General features: G+C 40.0%; 1 protein-coding gene across 1 annotated transcript; it reads right to left on the minus strand.

The window, feature by feature from the left end:
• Positions 1-1507: 1507 nt before the first annotated feature.
• Positions 1508-17283, minus strand: LOC138959294 (uncharacterized; the record flags this gene model as incomplete). The annotated part of the gene is given in 10 exon segments (XM_070330707.1): positions 1508-3439; positions 3909-4196; positions 5053-5288; positions 5851-5946; positions 6467-6796; positions 7515-7635; positions 13313-13497; positions 15516-15657; positions 16422-16534; positions 17214-17283. Coding segments are annotated over 10 exon segments (2226 nt in total), but the record flags the coding sequence as incomplete, so codon positions are not given.
• Between the last annotated feature and the right edge of the window lie 2887 nt (positions 17284-20170).

The raw sequence follows: 20170 nt of genomic DNA on the forward strand, positions 1-20170 counted from the left end.
CCTGCTGGCAGCCCTAACGACCTTCGCAGTAACAGGAAGCAACTTTAGATTTGGCAAAAAAAGCGAAACGAGAAATATTGCTAATTTGCTATCGTTGTTCGATACATGGCCGGTAAAGTTAGTTTGAATGATGTGCCTCTGGTAGGTAAACACGAGCAATGACGGTCAAGGTCGCACCATATATGCGGGTGTACTCTCGTTTGTGGTGCAGTATATTATTGAATATAACTATTGTATATCGGCTCAGCTCGAACCTACCGTATCCCAGAGAAAAAAACACCAGCAATCTTATCTGTTGGGAAAACATTATTCGCACGTTTGTCAAAACAAATGCAGTGTACAGGGCTTAGGTGCACGAGAAAGTTAGCATGCACCCAAACGCGGGGAGCCAACTGCAGTGTTGACTTGATTGAAACTTGTGACTGACGGTTGTTGTGATTTCGAGTCAGACCCCGCAGCTAGTTTCGGTTCATGCACCTCCGCCCTGTTCACTAAAGACGTCCATGAAGTTTCAGTTTCTTTTCGATATGCTAACCTTTGAGGTTAGTACAACCTAATAAGACATAAGACATAAGATTTATTTCAACCACGTGCATTACACAGGGATATATCTTGGTTTGAGCTCATTCAAACACAACAACCAAACAGAGTGCTAACACTGAGAACTGCGTACACACACTTACTTACACCCACACGCCGCACACACACGCACACACGCACACACATACACCACACACACACACACACACACACACACACACACACACACACACACACACACACACAGCCTACTTGTTCAATGTTGTGCTCCCTTTTCTTCTCTTACCGAAACCTTCGATGTTTAAGTTTGCTGCTTCAGTGTAAACGATTACAATACTGTCATTCTGTCAGGAGGTATGTGTGCTTAGCCTGCCGGCAAACCGTCGAACAACTTCTGTAGTTTATGATATCTGAGAAAAGGTATGTCGATGGTGACTCATTAATAGAGCGATTTCAAGGTATTAAACTGTTGAGTGGTGGTGTTTTCATTCTGCACTTTTTTTTTACCAGATATTTCATGGTGTTCGTACAGGTTTATTTGGCACTTGAACAATCCAAAATATATATTTATAGTATCGTGTGTCTGTTACTTGTTCGTCCACTTTTAAAGATCATCAGATCGAGGTTCTTGTGAATGTTTCGTTTTGTCAGCTATAACAAAATTTTCCTCAGTCAATCTTCCTTTTTTTCATTTATTCTTTATCTAACACACACACACACACACACACACACAGGCGCGCACGCACGCACGCACGCACGCACGCGCGCTCATCCACACACACACACACACACACACACACACACACACACACACACACACACACACACACACACACACACACACACACACACACACTGAATCCCAACTTTAAATAATAAACACTGGAAGTGTGTACAGTATTTGAACAGTACAGGTTAGCAGTAGACCAAATTCAGACTTGTGTGTCATTGTAAAGGCAAATTCAAATTTGTTTGTTTTTCAAAACTATTTATTTTCTAAAAATATATATCATCTCGGCAAAAAATATAAACATTATATTTGCTTCAGAGCTCAATGATGCATATCTTATAACCACTTATTTTATGAATACTAATAAAAATGTACAATATTTTACAGGTAGAACTTTATTTAATTTAGAGACAAAAACTCCACAATCACAATTCGCTGATTCAGTTGAATGCCAGATCACAGTCACAACATAATTTGTAAATTGTTCTTCTTCTCCAGTATATCTATGAATGGGGAACGTTCAAAACATGCATGAAAATCACAGTCAACAAATACAACTGTCGTTGTTATAGTACTCCACCTCTAATTCTTGACATTAAAGGGGTTTTCGTGCGTATGGTATCTGTAAAATATATAGGCCTAGCTATTACTTACATTTAAGGAATGACATACATTAAATGTTCCATCTCCTCCAATCAGTTTGAAGTATCAAACCTGTTGGTCACAAAACAACCGATATGTTTTCTTACGGTCTGAAGAAAAAAGTTAAAGAGATATGCCACAAATGAAAACTAATTGTAAAAGTTAGTAACTTCCCAGCACAATCCGGTTAATCAGACAATTAAGTGAATAAAACAGTCATATATACAAAATAGCAACAAATATGTGTATACCAAATGTCTGCTTCCTCCCTTGATACGTTGCAAAGCATTTGAAATGTTCTATTTGTACAATCTATTTGCAAAGCATTTGAAATGTTCTATTTGTACAATCTATTTGAAAAGCATTTGAAATGTTCTATTTGTACAATCTAGTTGCAAAGTATTTGAAATGTTCTATTTGTACAATCTATTTGCAAAGCATTTGAAATGTTCTATTTGTACAATCTAGTTGCAAAGCATTTGAAATGTTCTTTTTGTACAATCTAGTTGCAAAGCATTTGAAATGTTCTATTTGTACAATCTAGTTGCAAAGCATTTAAACAGTTCTATTTTGACAATCAAGGACTTGGTGTCAAAACATCGATTCAGCCTTCACACGGCCTAAAACTGGGCACTGTTTGTGTATACTTTCTCCTGGTAAAAATCCACACATTTTCATTCTTCCTGGATCAGAATCACAGTTATATGATTTCTTGAAACAGGATGGAACATAAACCTCACATTGGACGCGAGGCCGGTTTGTAATCCGTGTTTCGTCGGATACTGCAGTAACTATTTACACTTGGTGACGGTTCGTATCCATCAGTGACATAAGGAAGAAACATCCCAGGGTGAACAAAATAGTGATTGATACAAAATCACATTAAACACTTTGAGCAGATGACACGCTCACACAGTCACCATTTCTGTCATAACCAAACACTTCTACGGGGCCACATTCTTGAGCAGTGGGAAGTGCGTTGGGGTACGAAAGGTTCTGCTGGGCAAACGGATTTTCACTCTGATCACTGACGGCAGATCTCAGTTCTTCAGGAATGGGCTCTGCTGCCTGCCGTTGCTGCTGTTGTTCCTGTTTGCGATCTTGTGCGTAGTGCTCATTTATCATTCGGAACTGGTCACTAACTGCGCAGCCTTCGTCTATTTCAAGCGGTCGTTCTGATGCCGTGCAGATAGAGTAGGGCACGGTGTAGATGCTGTCGTTATCGTGCACTGAAGGCGGGATAAACTCACTCTTGGTAATAGAGCCGCTTCGGGTAAACCCATTTTCAGATTGAAGCTCTCGATTGACCTCGTTCGATAGCTGGCGTAGATGACTACCAAACCCGCTGTCCCCAGAGATTCGTGCGTTTTGAGTGTGTTCTTTGTTGGTTCTAACGTAGGGTCTGCCAAATGTCTCTGCAAACCATCTTGGGTTAGCACGTTCAAAAGCCTTACATTCTTCCACAGCGCTCAGCCATTCTTGTCCACCGTTCAGCTCATCTACGTTGCCTTGTAGTGGCAGATTCACCTGAAAAAAGTAAGCATGCACCTTTGAGCTTCATAGTGCGTACTGGTCATTCATTCATTCGTCATTCACATTGTATTTGAAATTTACTGCACGTTAAAAACACTTTTAAGTCTTGCAAATGTCAATCATTCTCTTCAAGTCTCTGTGTGTAAGAGGTTAAACATGCACTTTGCTTTCTGTTTAGACAAAGAGCCAAACTGGCTGTGGAAAAAAACACATACATATATTCTCTACTTCACTGAACTTTCGAAAAGGAAACAGGTATTAAAACGGCAACATTTAAATGATTTACAGTGTACATTTATATAGAATACATGAAAGTATCGTATCTGGTCATGTTTCGATCAAGACATGATATTGCCTTCTGGGGATCATTGTATTCAAATTGGCACTTTAACCTCTCGAGATAGTTCATGCAAAACATAGCGTGTTTCTTGCGGAATGATACATTCTGAATATTCTATCTCACCTTTGAAAGATTCATGGTGCTTCCGACCAAGCCATGGATGTGGAGCAGGAAAGACGTCAAGCGGTTCGGCAGACAGTAAAACCAGGGAGGTAGTGCAGGGATGGGAAGAAGAAACTCTGTCGCAGTGTGTTCAAAGTGGACCATGATCATTTTTGAAACATCTGCACTCCTGGTGATCCTGCCACAGATGTCCTGGATCCCTAGAGTGAAGAGGTCTCCTTCGGGCCCAAGATCGGCTGACTTGTACACCAGACCTTTCTGGTAGGCTTGATAGAGCTGAAACGCTGCCTGAAGATGGAAATAAAACCTAAATTAATTTCTTTGCAGTTACACATACACAAACCGCTGCGTATCTTTTACAACGGTCCTCATGTGCGTGAACTTTTTCTGGCATCGATAGAGAGTGAGCGTGATGACAGTGTCTCCGCTTATATCATGTAAATAGATATCGAGTCTCGAAATATCACAGGACGGTACAAGCAAAATGTGACTAATCTCTATATCTCAGTTGTTGTGATTGTCCATAACTCATGCCCTTTCTCCCCGAATCCGTAACCTTTAAGTCAGTTCGAAAATCTGCAATAGGCGGTTCTGGTGAGGTTATGCTCCCTCTTTCTTTCGGCTGGTAAATGGCGCCACCTCGCGGCAAGATCACACGAGAAAGGAAAAAAACCCACTTGCATTTGTCCCAAATAGCATATCGGTTTGGTAACAGTTCGTGTGTAAGTCGTGCATTTTATACGGTAAACAGACAATGGTCGGTTCTGGTGAGGTTATGCCCCTTCTTTCTTTCGGCTGGTAACAGGCGCCACCTCGCGGCAAGATCACAGGAGTTGTCTCGCGTTATCACCCCAGAAGCGCTCATTGCTACGCATATATGCTGTCGGATTTTCCCTACGCTATCTCTTCACGGCAATCATATTTTGTTCCTTCATGACCAATGATTTTTTTCTGCGAATTCGTGCGGCCATAAAGGGAAAAACGATTTCTAAATATGTATGGCACTTTTGTTTTTTATAATTGAGTGTTACACGACAGTGATTCTCTCTCTGCCTGCCTGCCTGCCTGTGTGTCTGTGTGTCAGTTTGTCTGTCTGTCTGTAAAAGAAAGAAAAAAATCTCAAAAACGGAACAAAAAAACATACTTCAGAGGCGATGATGATGACAAAGTCGGCTTGGTCAATCTTGCCAGACAGCCAGATATAACTGTTATCCGTCTTGCGTACGTCAGCCAGCCGTTCCGATGTACACATGACGTCACACTGGCAGTGGAGCGTGAGGAAAGTGGAGAAGTTGTTCAGGGCCTGGCTGAAGTACTCGTGGTCCTCTGAGGCCAGCAGGAGAACTTTCTTTCTGGTTACGAGTGGTTCTGTTTTCAGCACTGTAAAACGACAAATTAACTGAATCATGGAGAAGACCCTGCCTGAGGGCCATTAAAATGCGCCACTGTCAGTATGTTAGACTTTGTTGGTGTATTGGGTGGGATGGGGGATGTCTGGCAACGGCTTTGTACGCATAACAACATCAGCCATATCCTTACCCTAATGTAAACCACACACACACACACACACACACACACACACACACACACACACACACATACACACACACACACAAACACACACACACACAAACACACATACACACGCACCGTCGCACACACACGCACACATAAACACACACACACACATACACACACAAACACACACGCACACACACACACACAAACACACACACAAACACACACACAAATATCAAAATCCAATAAACATTAAGTTACTGAATCTGTTACTAACTTTAGTGCTTGTACTTTTTCAGTCTCTGCATGATAGATTTTAGCATCATTCGTCTACGATTTGTCCACACAAAGCAGCTCACATGCCCACTCCCAATCCCACGCCCCAACGTAAGCCTTCCAAATACACCCTTTCTCTCTTTCTTACTTCCACTGATCAGTGAAGGTGAAAAGAACACATCCTGCTTGAAAGACTCCTCGCTGGGCTCAGGTGCACTCTTCTCATCGGGGTCAAAGTCGGGGCCTGTAATCAGAAAGGCAAGGCCGTTGGGTACTTCAGAAAGTTCACACAGCTGTAGATGTCAAAGTTGAAAAACAAACAAACAGCAAAAGAGCAGTAGCAGCAGTAGCAATAGCAGCAGCACCTTCAACGACAACTGAAAGTCACGTGTAACCTAATAGGTAAAGCAACAAAGAGCGTCGGTAAATGCATAGAGATCTAAGTTGAGACACAACCACCACCACCAACATATTTAAAGTCAGCTTCCGATATTTGGAGCTTATTGAAGTCCCAGCTTTAGCACATACTAACCATGCCCCTGTCATTTCCGAAGCTAAAAAAAAGTCCAGGTGCAGTATAATTGGCTTCATTGCCGCACTGAAACAATACTCAGAACCCCATACGTCCGAGTGGAATTTAGCTCAGCAAATCTCGCCGCGGTAAAGCATATGAGTATCAAAGCCATGTGAACATTCCCAGATGTGTCATACTTTGAAATGTATTGTGCGTGTTTCTGTGTGCGTGCATCAATGAATGTACTTACGGGCTTGATTTGTAGCTTTACGTCGTTTCCACCAACAGAATCCAGCAAGAATGACCCCCAACAACATAAATGCTACAACGACAGCAGGAACAAATTGACCGGTATCCACTGCAGTAGAAAGCTGCCCACCTCCCGTGTTTGCCCGAACTGTTACATTAGTATCTTCCGTATCTTGAAAATAAGTACTGTTTTCTGTCGCTTTCCCTGAAGTTTGAGGGGTTCCAGGCGTTGTAGTAATTTGAGGGATTCCAGGCGTTGTAGTAATTTGAGGGGTTCCTGGCGTTGTAGTAATAGAAAAATGTGTGTCCGTCCCGACTGAGTTCAAAGGACCTGAAACGTCAAGAATCAATCATTCAATCAGCATAAGATTTGTGGTTCACATTGTACATATCTCATGTACAGATAATGTGTATATCAGCCCCGCCCCGCCCCTCCCCTCCTCCAGAGCTCATGTATACCACGAGCGGTTGGCTAATTAAGGCAATCTGCATATTTACCTCTGACATTTTAGGAAACATTTCCAGAATTGAGGATTACATTTGAGACATATTCCTGATAACAGTTTCAAGGACTTATTGTAGTAGTACGTTGTATACCGATTAATGTTTTTAAATGTCTGCATTGACTTTGCTGTTTTTTCGTTTGCAATTGATAATTTGATGAATTTGCAATATAATAATCTAATTTGTTGTAGTGTTTTCCCCCTAAACACTTGTTGCACCCCTTGCCCACTGTGACCTTCTAATAAAAAAATTACCCTAGTTGACACATTTTTTTTCCAGTGCAGGTTAGCGTTGGCAATCCCAATCCCATGTGTGCGTGTGCATGTGTGTGTGTGTGTGTGTGTGGGGGGGTATGTGTGTGTGTGTGTGTGTGTGTGTGTGTGTGTGTGTGTGTGTGTGTGTGTGTGTGTGTGTTCCAACCCTTCAAAACTGTAGCAGTTGTTTCTGCCTAGGGATGACAACTCTGGTGATCGTCATCACGCGTGGATTTAAGTATATTTACGGATTAATCTGAACAAATTATAAGCGATAAAATAAGAACTTACTTGTGAAACTAAATGGTTCAGTTATTGTTGTCGTACAAGTTCCACACGTTTTAAGAACATTGTTGGTTATTTTATAGCACTGGCAGGGATCCTTGTTCAAGTGAGTGTCTTTTGGTTCCACCTGAAAGAAGAGGTGAAATAATACACATTGTCATCATTTTCACGAGTTTTCATTCACAAGCACCTGGGAAATAAATCTCATGTTCCCCGGGGAATAAATCCCCGGTTACCATAGTTGCAGGAAGCCCTATTACATGGATAATCAAAAGCAAACCCAATAGAAACGCTCGAGGATTCTTCGGCTCTTTTCATTGGCGTTTCCCCAGACCTAAACAGACGACACGACACTGCTTTGCAAAGTTCCAAAAACCAACTGGCAAACTGGTAAAAGTAAACAAAAAAAACCAACTACTTCAATAAATTCATCACAAACAAATGAAACCTACCGATATGTTATGTCTTCTTACAAAGTCATGGAGTGCGTGTATCAAGTCAAACCAATTGACCCCTGACACACACATTTTGACCCGTGCACAAGACGTATCGATAAACGAAGCACAAATAAGAAATAATGATAAAAGCAAAGAAAATAGCAACAATATATGCAAACATCTCACAAAGCCGAGCAAGCAGATTGACAGGTCTAATGAAAAACAAAGAGGTAGGCTACTGAGTCGGAAACAAGATCGCGATTCTTTTATTTCCTTCGCTGCACGACGCAAATCTTCTGTGACCTTTGACCCAACGTAGCTTCCACATTCGATTACTAAGCTTAATACTCACAACTGAAAGCCGAGGGAGTGGAATACCGAGATGAACAAACCGAACTGTGCATCCTGAAACCTGACATATTCATCCCAACATTTTATGAACTCAAAAATACAGAAAGTTGCTTTCACACGCCAGCTTTGATTGCCAGTGGTTATCCGCACGGAACTCGTGTGGTTATCAGCACGGATCCCGTGTTTCAAAGCATGGCTCCCTGTGTTGATTGTTATCTTATTTTCTCACTACTAAAATGATGACAAAAACGATGTTTGGTGGTTTGTTGTCAGACCAGCTTTTTTTGTCGGTCCTCGGGGGGCATATCGACTTTTGTTTCATATTTATTGACCGCGGCCTTCGGCCTTGGTCAATAAATATGAAACAAAAGACGATATGCTCCCCCTCGGACGACAAAAAAGCTGGTCTGTCAACAACCCATCAAACATCTTATAATAGTATACTCGCACCAGTTATAGTCCTTCAATAAATCACCCTAAACCTTAACACATGGTCAACCAAGGGCGTTGATATCAAAGATATACTCTCACAAATTAATGTTACTGTGCAGGACATGTTAAGGTATTATTCAAGGAGTACATTTTTAGCATTCTAAATGAGGCTGATTTGTTTTGGATTTTATTTTTTCTTAATAGATTATAACTAAGTGGGTTTATTGCGGTGGAACCTTTTTCATTACTTTATTATCCCATTGCCATGAAATTCGCTTCCTCCCAGTGCTAGCAGTACTAAAAGTCGTGCAACCCGTGTATGTGCGTGTTTTGGTGTATTCAGCCACCTGCACTTTTGGCAGAAGTGCCCAAGGTCTTTAACGTGCTACTGTCGTGACGTGGGGTGTTGGACATGGATACCGAATCTGAGTCTGCACATAAAGTTGACCCGTGTCCGTTCCGGTCTGGATTCGAATCCGTAACTCAAGGATCACAAGTCAAATGATCTACTTACTGAGCTACCAGCAGGCCCAAACTGTCTTTGACTACGAAATCTTTACCTGTTCGCTGACAGGAAATATTTGAACACAAACAATTACCTGTATTTACCCAAACAGACAACTTACAGTGTGCTCTTGATAAATGCACCATACACACGGACATTGTTTGTTCGTTGTTGCTTTTTACATTTAGTCAAGTTTTGACTAAATGTTTTAACATCGAGGGGGAATCGAGACGAGGGTCGTGGTGTATGTGTGTGTGTGTGTCTGTCTGTGCGTGTGTGTGTGTGTGTCTGTCTGTCTGTGTGTGTGTGTGTAGAGCGATTCAGACTAAACTACTGGACCGATCTTTATGAAATTTGACATGAGAGTTCCTGGGTATGAAATCCCCGAACGGTTTTTTTTCATTTTTTTGATAAATGTCTTTGATGACGTCATATCCGGCTTTTCGTGAAAGTTGAGGCGGCACTGTCACGCCCTCATTTTTCAACCAAATTGGTTGAAATTTTGGTCAAGTAATCTTCGACGAAGCCCGGACTTCGGTATTGCATTTCAACTTGGTGGCTTAAAAATTAATTAATGACTTTGGTCATTAAAAATCTGAAAATGAAAAAAATAAAAATTTATAAAACGATCCAAATTTACGTTCATCTTATTCTCCATCATTTTCTGATTCCAAAAACATATAAATATGTTATATTTGGAAAAACAAGCTCTGAAAATTAAATATATAAAAATTATTATCAAAATTAAATTGTCGAAATCAATTTAAAAACACTTTCATCTTATTCCTTGTCGGTTCCTGATTCCAAAAACATATAGATATGATATGTTTGGATTAAAAACACGCTCAGAAAGTTAAAACAAAGAGAGGTACAGAAAAGCGTGCTATCCTTCTTAGCGCAACTACTACCCCGCTCTTCTTGTCAATTTCACTGCCTTTGCCATGAGCGGTGGACTGACGATGCTACGAGTATACGGTCTTGCTGAAAAATGGCATTGCGTTCAGTTTCATTCTGTGAGTTCGACAGCTACTTGACTAAATGTTGTATTTTCGCCTTACGCGACTTGTTCTTCTTCTGTTGTTGTTTATTTAATAGTTTGTTGCCCGTTAAAGCAAGTTACCCAGGATGTCAGCTGACGTCCTACAGGCAGAGAACGTTTTTTTCCTCTTTTTATATTTAGTCAAGTTTTGACTAAATATTTTAACGTAGAGGGGGGAATCGAGACGAGGGTCGTGGTGTATGTGTGTGTGTCTGTCTGTCTGTCTGTCTGTCTGTCTGTCTGTCTGTCTGTCTGTCTGTCTGTGTGTGTGTGTAGAGCGATTCAGACCAAACTACTGGACCGATCTTTATGAAATTTTACATGAGAGTTCCTGGGATTGATATCCCCGAACGTTTTTTTCATTTTTTTGATAAATGTCTTTGATGACGTCATATCCGGCTTTTCGTGAAAGTTGAGGCGGCACTGTCACGCTCTCATTTTTCAACCAAATTGGTTGAAATTTTGGTCAAGTAATCTTCGACGAAGCCCGGACTTCGGTATTGCATTTCAGTTTGGTGGCTTAAAAATTAATTAATGACTTTGGTCATTAAAAATCGGAAAATTGTAAAAAAAAATAAAAATTTATAAAACGATCCAAATTTACGTTCATCTTATTCTCCATCATTTTCTGATTCCAAAAACATATACATATGTTATATTCGGATTAAAAACAAGCTCTGAAAATTAAATATATAAAAATTATTATCAAAATTAAATTGTCGAAATCAATTTAAAAACACTTTCATCTTATTCCTTGTCGGTTCCTGATTCCAAAAACATATAGATATGATATGTTTGGATTAAAAACACGCTCAGAAAGTTAAAACAAAGAGAGGTACAGAAAAGCGTGCTATCCTTCTTAGCGCAACTACTACCCCGCTCTTCTTGTCAATTTCACTGCCTTTGCCATGAGCGGTGGACTGACGATGCTACGAGTATACGGTCTTGCTGAAAAATGGCATTGCGTTCAGTTTCATTCTGTGAGTTCGACAGCTACTTGACTAAATGTTGTATTTTCGCCTTACGCGACTTGTTTTCTTTTCTTTTTTTCTTTGGGAAGGCAGAGAAAGGGTTAAGATTGTGGTAAATCTAGCCTGCACAGGGGCGGATCACATAATTTTTAAGGGGGGGGGGGGGGGGGGGGGTGGGGGTGTTCCAAATTTCTTTTAGGGACAATTCGACGACGCGGAGCGTTTAGTTGAGGGCACGAAGCGTTTAGTTGAGGGCACGAAGCGTTCGAACCTCCTAGGGGGGTTCAGGGGGCATGCCCCCCCTTCCCAATGGTAAATTTTGATAAAAACATGTAGAATGGAGCAATCGGGTGCAATCTGAGCCAAGAAACTTCCCTTTTACTACTTCCAAAAGGTAAATTTAAGAAGACAAATTTGGATCAAAACAAGAACAATTAACCGATCTGCTTCAAGCTGAGCCAACAAATTACCCAACTACGTTCCAAAACCGTCACATAGAAGACAAATGTGTGCTCCTAGGGGGGTCAAGGGGCATTTGCCCCCGGGATATTTTTTTTTATAAAAATCAAGGAAAATGGAGCAATCTGGTGCAATCTGAGCCATCAGTTTTTCTTTGTTTTTTTGTGGCTAGTCTGGAAACCTCGGAAATCCCCCTGGATCCGCACCTGCTGCGAATACCTTTTTGGCGTGATCTGATTTTAGAACAGAGTACTTACAGAATTAATTTGTGACCCTCCCGAAAGAACATGCAGCCTCAAAATCTCGCACACCCCGGCTCGAAAGGTACCAAAAGCCAACAGTCGGCACTATTTCGTTCTTGGCTGAATGAAATATCTGTCCAAATCATATGGGTTCATATGAATCCGTCATGCAATTCATCAAATGCATATGATAGCATAATTGCGATTAAATTAAACAAGTGTCATAAAGTGCATGAATAAGATGGCAATACTATTTAGAATTATTTTATTGCGAAAACTTACTTGCACGATGTACGTTCCGTTTTGTACATGAGTAAAATTGACCACTCCAAATGTCCATGGACTGCTCTGAAATAAGCAAAAATCGAACCTAATTTAATGATAACGTTGCAGTATTATTTGCGGTACATTGTGTTCCAGACGACACGTTTGTAACAACGAGTTAAATAATAACCGTGAGCAATCAAACTGCAGTGTTCCAGTCAGAAGTGCCTTTAATTAGATAAGATCATTCACCTGTGTTCCAGGTAATCATGCACCAAGTACCTGCGTACGCGATCAAGTTTTTCGCCCGACAGATCAGATAGGCTTTTACAGTGAATATGAGCATCCTTTCACGCATACACTATAGCCACAAATCATGAGCACCACTACTTTGTGTGGAGAGAAAGATTCTTTTCCTGAATTACTGTAGCAGCTTGCAATAGCTGTGACTGCCCATTCTGTACATTCTGTTTTTTACTGACACGACTGGTAAAAAAGAGAGGTTTTTTTTAGAAGAAAAAGACGAATGACTATCGGCTATTACTCACTCGTGAGGTAGTGAGGAAGAGAGAGCGAGAGAAAGAGATAAAGAGATAAAGAGAGAGAGAGCGAGAGAAAGAGATAAAGAGAGAGAGCGAGAGAAAGAGATAAAGAGAGAGAGCGAGAGAAAGAGAGAGAGAGAGAGAGAGAGGGAGAGAGAGAGAGAGGGAGAGAGAGAGAGATAAAGAGAGAGAGCGAGAGAGAGAGAGAGAGAGGGAGAGAGAGAGAAAGAGAGAGAGATGGAGAGAGAGAACGAGAGAGAGAGAAAGAGATAAAAAGAGAGAGCGAGAGAGAGAGAGAGAGGGGAGAGAGAACGAGAGAGAGAGAGAGAGCGAGAGAGAGAGAGAGAGAGAGAGAGAGAGAGCGAGAGAGACTAGACTTAGATACTAGACAGAGAGTCTAGCAGACAGACTAGACAGACAGACAGACAGAGACACAGACAGAGAGGGAAAGATTATGAGAGAGAGGGTGGTAAAACAAACAAAGCAAGCACAGCACAACATAGAATAGCATAACAACATAAATATAAAATGTGAATTTTCAATATTGGCCAAATATACTTACCGCACTGTCGACATTTTTTTCTTGCACAAGTTTCTTAGGCGTTCCTGGTATCACCAGCTGGACTAAATAGCGGTTAAATTTCGCTGAAGAATTGTTCCCTGGGAAGCCAAATTTCACTTCAATCTTGGATTCGTGTGTTTGTACCAGCACCCAAGTAGTCCATTTGTCAGGGTCAACTTTAGGATCTGTGGGAGAGGCAGAATTCAAAACAATGGACAACATCACACCTATGCTTTCTTCTTTTAACATCTTGAATCTTAACATTGTAATACATTTGTCTTTTCTTTCCAAATCATTTTATTTTATTAAATTAAGTCATAATGAGTATATATTAAATCATCAAAACCAAAGAAAGGTTGTTTTAGGTTTATCAGAGACAAAAGTTTAACAAAACATTTATAACTACGTCGACCTCATGGTTTTTGAGGTGGACAGACATAATTAAAAAACAAGTCGCGTAAGGCGAAAATACAATATTTAGTCAAGTAGCTGTCATTTTTCAGCAAGACCGTATACTCGTAGCATCGTCAGTCCACCGCTCATGGCAAAGGCAGTGAAATTGACAAGAAGAGCGGGGTAGTAGTTGCGCTAAGAAGGATAGCACGCTTTTCTGTACCTCTCTTTGTTTTAACTTTCTGAGCGTGTTTTTAATCCAAACATATCATATCTATATGTTTTTGGAATCAGGAACCGACAAGGAATAAGATGAAAGTGTTTTTAAATTGATTTGGAAAATTTAATTTTGATAATAATTTTTATATATTTAATTTTCAGAGCTTGTTTTTAATCCGAATATAACATATTTATATGTTTTTGGAATCAGCAAATGATGGAGAATAAGATAAACGTAAATTTGGATCGTTTTATAAATTTTTATTTTTTTTTACAATTTTCCGATTTTTAATGACCAAAGTCATTAATTAATTTTTAAGCCACCAAGCTGAAATGCAATACCGAACCCCGGGCTTCGTCGAAGATTACTTGACCAAAATGTCAACCAATTTGGTTGAAAAATGAGGGCGTGACAGTGCCGCCTCAACTTTCACGAAAAGCCGGATATGACGTCATCAAAGACATTTATCAAAAAAATGAAAAAAAACCGTTCGGGGATTTCATACCCAGGAACTCTCATGTCAAATTTCATAAAGATCGGTCCAGTAGTTTAGTCTGAATCGCTCTACACACACACACACACACACACACACACGCACGCACGCACACACGCACACACGCACGCACATACACCACGACCCTCGTTTCGATTCCCCCTCGATGTTAAAATATTTAGTCAAAACTTGACTAAATATAAAAAGACAATCGAAAGAACTTAAATATATCTTGTAAGGAGGTTGCTTTCTCAAGATCAAGGTGACGAGAGTCGAGGACAAAATGAGTATATACAGGTATATATATTGCTGTGCAACCCATGCGATTTCGTAACCTAGCTATCGTTGTCTGCGTGCATTACACGCCCCTGAGGAAGGTCTTTGGCCGAAAATTTGGGTAGCCAACTTATCTTGTTTGTTTGTTTTAACTGTTCAACTAATGTTTGCTGTATATATATACGTCGTGCCGAATTCACGGAATTGCCGAATTCGCGGAATCGGCAACATTTTTGCCCATTTCGCGTAATCGGCAAAACGCTGCCCATTACGTGAAATCGGCAGCGTTTTGCCGAAAATGCGGAAAGGCTTCTAAAATTTGCCCATTTCGCAAAAGCGACAGCTAGTCTGTTACTTTTTGTGTCACCAGAACATTGCATTAACATTGCTTTACCTCGCTACTATGTTTTGTATGGTCTATTTTGGTCTGTGTCGAGCATAACTCCGGAAATGCACAAAAACTACACTTTCTGGAATAACTTGCCATAACTTATCGATTATTGCGATATGTATCCATTGGAGTATCTAGTTGTCAAAGTGTGATGATATCTCAGGCATTTGAGAACTTTAAAACCAAAAAGTGGCTGCCGATTTCTCAAAATGGGCAAATTTTAGAAGCCTTTACGCGATTTCGGCCAAACGCTGCCGATTTCACGTATTGGGCAGCGTTTTGCCGATTACGCGAAATGGGCAAAAATTTTGCCCATTACGCGGAATCGGCAATCACGTGAATTCGGCACGACATATATAAATAGCTTATTTTATAAGCAGTACTTAGGTAATAGGTGAATATGACATAGAATATCGCAAACATATCTCACTCTGTCTTTTGGGAATACTGACAACTGTCCTGCGCTGTAGCCCTGCTATATATTCCTTACGGGTTGGAGAAGGAAGGCTCAACAGAAGAATGCGATATGTCTCGCCGTCGTCAAAGACACACGTAGTTGAAAAGCGTACATTCTAAGGACAAAAATTGTAGAGTGTTATACAAGTGTATCAGTAAAGGCAGCGAAAACACTGCCTGGTAGTTATAGCCCCTTTTCCCCCTCCGCCCCCCGCTCTCCCGTCCCAATCACAAAACAATAAAAAATAAAGTGGAACTTCCGGTTTAAGACCTTCACAAGTCTGAGAAATCGGTACCAGACGTGTGTATACCAACATATAAATTGCACCAAAAAATCATATCCATTCAGTTCAGCCAACAAATCAAGTATTAAAAAAACTTGACTAAATGTAAAAATGATATGACCACAAACATAACAACGCAAATCAAAGCCACTTCAACCTTGTCGCATTTTAAAACATTCAGCGGTACACGTTTCGAACAGCCATGAGTAAATCAGTCCTGACCATAAAAGTGTACTGGTGATATTTCTTTGACAACAGTAGTGAATACCTGCAAACAGTGACCCCCCCCCCCCTTTTAAGGCCTCGACAAATCTGAGAAAATCAGGTCTTAAAAAGGAGGGAGTCTTAAAATGGGGGGACATTTACAGAGGTTATGAACACAAAGTCTGAAAAAGCAAGGTCTTAAAAGGGAGGGAGTCTTTAATCGGGGGGTCTTAAAAGGGGGTTTCACTGCATACAAGAAGAACAAAATGAAAAAGAAACGAGCGGTAGACAAGGAGAAAAACAACGCAGAAAGGAGGACACAAATAAAGAAAGGATGGATGAATGTGCTAAGAAGAAACACGAAGGAACAGAGCAAGAAAAGCGCAACTTACCAAATTATCCGCCATGCCAAGCTCTTTAACGTCGAAGATATCACAGGAGGCCGCCCCGCTTCCAACTGTATCCATTTCTAGGTAAAACCCTTTTAAATGCTGACGACTGATTCCTGAAATAGATTGAAAACAAGAGTTTTTGTTAAAGAGTTTTTATTTTTTTTATATACAATTAATGGCTTTGTTCGAGACATTGAAATTGTACAGTGAGTCTTTAAACAGATTTAAAGAAAAAGGTTTCCCATACAATGGATGGCTTTGTTCGAGGCATTGAAATTGTACATTAAACATTATCTTTTGCATTCCCCTTCGCCTCCTAGGCACCCTTCTCTTCCCTCTCACTAAATAAAAATGTTGCAATGATTTGTTGTACATGTTAAATTCTTCTTTCTTTGCGGACTGATACATGTACATAAATGGTCGCCCTTTTCTCGCAACAAACGCGGATTTTTTGCTTGAAGAAATATTTGGGTGTCAATTTCCTTGTTCTATAAACTAGTAAAACGATTTATTTTCTGTTTACATGTGACATGATTAACGCAAACATATCATTGTAGGCATTATTACAGTTCTTTCTACATACATCAATCAATCAATCAATCAATCAATCAATCAATCAATCAATCAATCAATCAATCAATCAATCAATCAATCAATAACATAAAAACCAACAAACACGAACAACAAACAACAACAAACAAACAAACAAACAAACAAACAAACAAACAAACAAACAAACAAACAAACAAACAAACTTAATAAATAAATAGATAAATAAATAAATACACTTACCATCTATTGGCACTTTCCACTGAAATGTCACCCCCCAAACTGTGTCATTTATCGCAGTGTGTGGGGAAGCCTGCAAATCACGCGCATTTGTAACAGAGTCACCTGAAAGATTAGCAGGAAAGCCGCCTGGGGGTCCATATCCACAGTCTGAAATAGAAATACATGGCTATAGATAGATATTTTCTTAAACACTTTTACTGGAACAAAACATCAACATTCATACTCAGACAGAGAAAATATCCGCGCGCGGAAAAAGAAAACAAGTACGAAAATATCATAAATAAGAACCCCCCCCCCCCCCCACCCCACAAAAACAAAAAAAAATAACAACCTCAGAGAACATTCAAAATAGTCTTTCGTGAGATCTAGATCAGCACTTTTCAGGATTTGTACGGGAACGTGTACGGGTAACGTCATCAAATCTAGTTTTTACGTCACGCGTTTGCCAAGATCTGCAGTCTTGGTGGTAGCAAAACAACGAATGCATTTGGAACATTGGAGAAAAAAGTGAGTCAAGGTTGACGCAATATCTACACGTACACGTACAGGTCTTTGCTACACGTTCGACCATCTAGAACACTGTATTGAGTAAGCAGCAGTCGAATTACTCACAAACTGACTTGAAAAGACATTTAACAAATAAAAAAAAACACAAACCCCACCCGATTCTGCTTTAATTCTTAAAGTCTCAGTTTCATACTTGAACAGCACATTAGAATTCACAAATCCAAAACAAAAAAGTATACCTGTCCTGCTTTAACTCTTAAAGTCTCAGTTTGCAAACACCTGCAAGATGAAGTAACGTTTACCTAACAAAGATATCTAATTACGTAAAGCATAGTAATTTTCCAAGCTGATGTATATCCGAAACAACTTACTTTCGCTCTCAGTTGCCGGAATCGTGACATTGAGCATCTGAAAGGCAACAGAAAAATCAATAAACAAGCAAACCTTCACAATTGCCGTTTTGTCAACAACAACAACAAACAAACAACAAACAACAACCAACAACAACAACAACAACAACAACAACAACAACAACAACAACAACAACAACAACAACAACAACAACAACACCAACACCAACACCAACACCAACAACAACAACAACAACAACAACAACAACAACAACAACAACAACAACAACAACAACAACAACAACAACAACAACAACAACAACAACAACAACAACAACAACAACAACAACAACAACAACAACAACAAAGAAACGGTTGATTGTTTTACAGAGTGGGGGTCCAGTGGGTTCCAGGTTACGGGAGTAAAGTTTTATAAACAACCATAGAAATTGTTTAGAATAATAAGTGCCGTATTTTTCTAAATATTTCCCTGGTCTGCAGACAGAAATAATTTCTTGCACATATTCATTGTCTACATTGAGTGCATTACAAGCAAGGATGTGAATAGTTGTTAAGGAGTTGGTTAAGAACAAACAAGTGGCGTGAAGCGATAAAAAAAACAACAACATTTGTTAAGATCAATACCACAAAGCAGTCATCACCGAGACTACATTAAGATAGTCTCGACTAACTACACCGACAAACCGAGACGGGTCACGCTCGTCTCCGCGTAGCGCGCGAACGCAGTACTTATTTAAACCTATTTTCTGTCATTCTGAGCAAATTTTTATAGTAAACATAACATATCTATATATTTTTGTTAATTCAGGAGAAGATGAGGAATACAATGCAATAAATTTTAAATCTGTTTGCGAAATATCGATTTTAATGACAACTTTAATGAGCAAACTCATTGATTAATTATTGAGCCTCCAAGCTGAAATGCAATACGAAAGTCCGGACTTTGTCGAAGATTACTTGACCAAAATGTCAACCAATTTGGTTGAAAAATGAGAGCGTGACAGTGCTGCCTCAACTTTCACAAAAAGCCGGATATGACGTCATCAAAGACATTTATTCAAAAAACAGGCTGGCAATAATAATACCTAGGGACTCTCATGTGAAATTTCATGAAGATCGTTCCAGTAGTTTTGTCTGAACCGCTCTATACACACGCACATACGCACGCACACACGCACGCACAACCATGCACCACAACCCTCGTCTCGATTCCCAGTCTATGTTAAAACATTTTGTCAAAACTTGACTAAATGTAAAAAATGAGATTAAGACTGACGCTGAATCCGCAAACTGAGACCATTACTTTTAATTACTACTGAGACGAGGTGTGTAACCTATTTATTCCTCCTTTCTTATGATTTTCAAAGAAAAACGGTGTTCTTGTGCCACAGTGTGATCGAGTCCTAATCACTCTGTCAGTCTACCTGCGCAAGCAAGTGATTAATTCGCGGTCGGAGAGTTCCGTGAAAATCAATCAATTCTGCTAACACTTTACAGCAGTTTATTTGGTTTGGAATAAAATCAAGTACCGGTACATAGTTATGCTGTTGTTCTGCTGAGACGATAACGGCAGATACTTTTGTGTTCTTTTCATGTTATGGTATCGCGAAGGACATTTTCGTACGTCGTAGCAGACTAGCAGACGAACTTTTGCACTCGTGTTCCAGCGTCAAATACTGTATGAAGTTCGGTTTTCTGATGCAAGACAGCGTATGGAACCGCTTCATTTTCTTGGCATTCAAGGATTTGTGCATTTGCTTGCGTGTTTTCTGTTTATGAAATGAAAAAAATTATAGTTGATAATTGACCGACAGATTGCTGTCTTTATGTCGAAGTGCCCCAGTTTGAAGAAATCCGCAAGGCCGAACTACTCTAGATTTTATACTGGATTTTGTGTGTTGAAACCTGTAGTTGTTAGTTTTAAATGACAAAATGTGGCATGTTTGTGTTGTTTGCTCCAGAGATGTATATTTCGTACATTAGAGCGTTCGGAACTTTTCAGTCGCAAAAGTAGTGCCGAAAAAAGTGTAGCTCCTCAACCCGTTAGCTATCGAGGATTCGTGCTGTTGCTGGCTAGTT

This window comes from Littorina saxatilis, linkage group LG2, assembly GCF_037325665.1.
Source record: "Littorina saxatilis isolate snail1 linkage group LG2, US_GU_Lsax_2.0, whole genome shotgun sequence".
NCBI lineage: Eukaryota > Metazoa > Mollusca > Gastropoda > Littorinimorpha > Littorinidae > Littorina > Littorina saxatilis.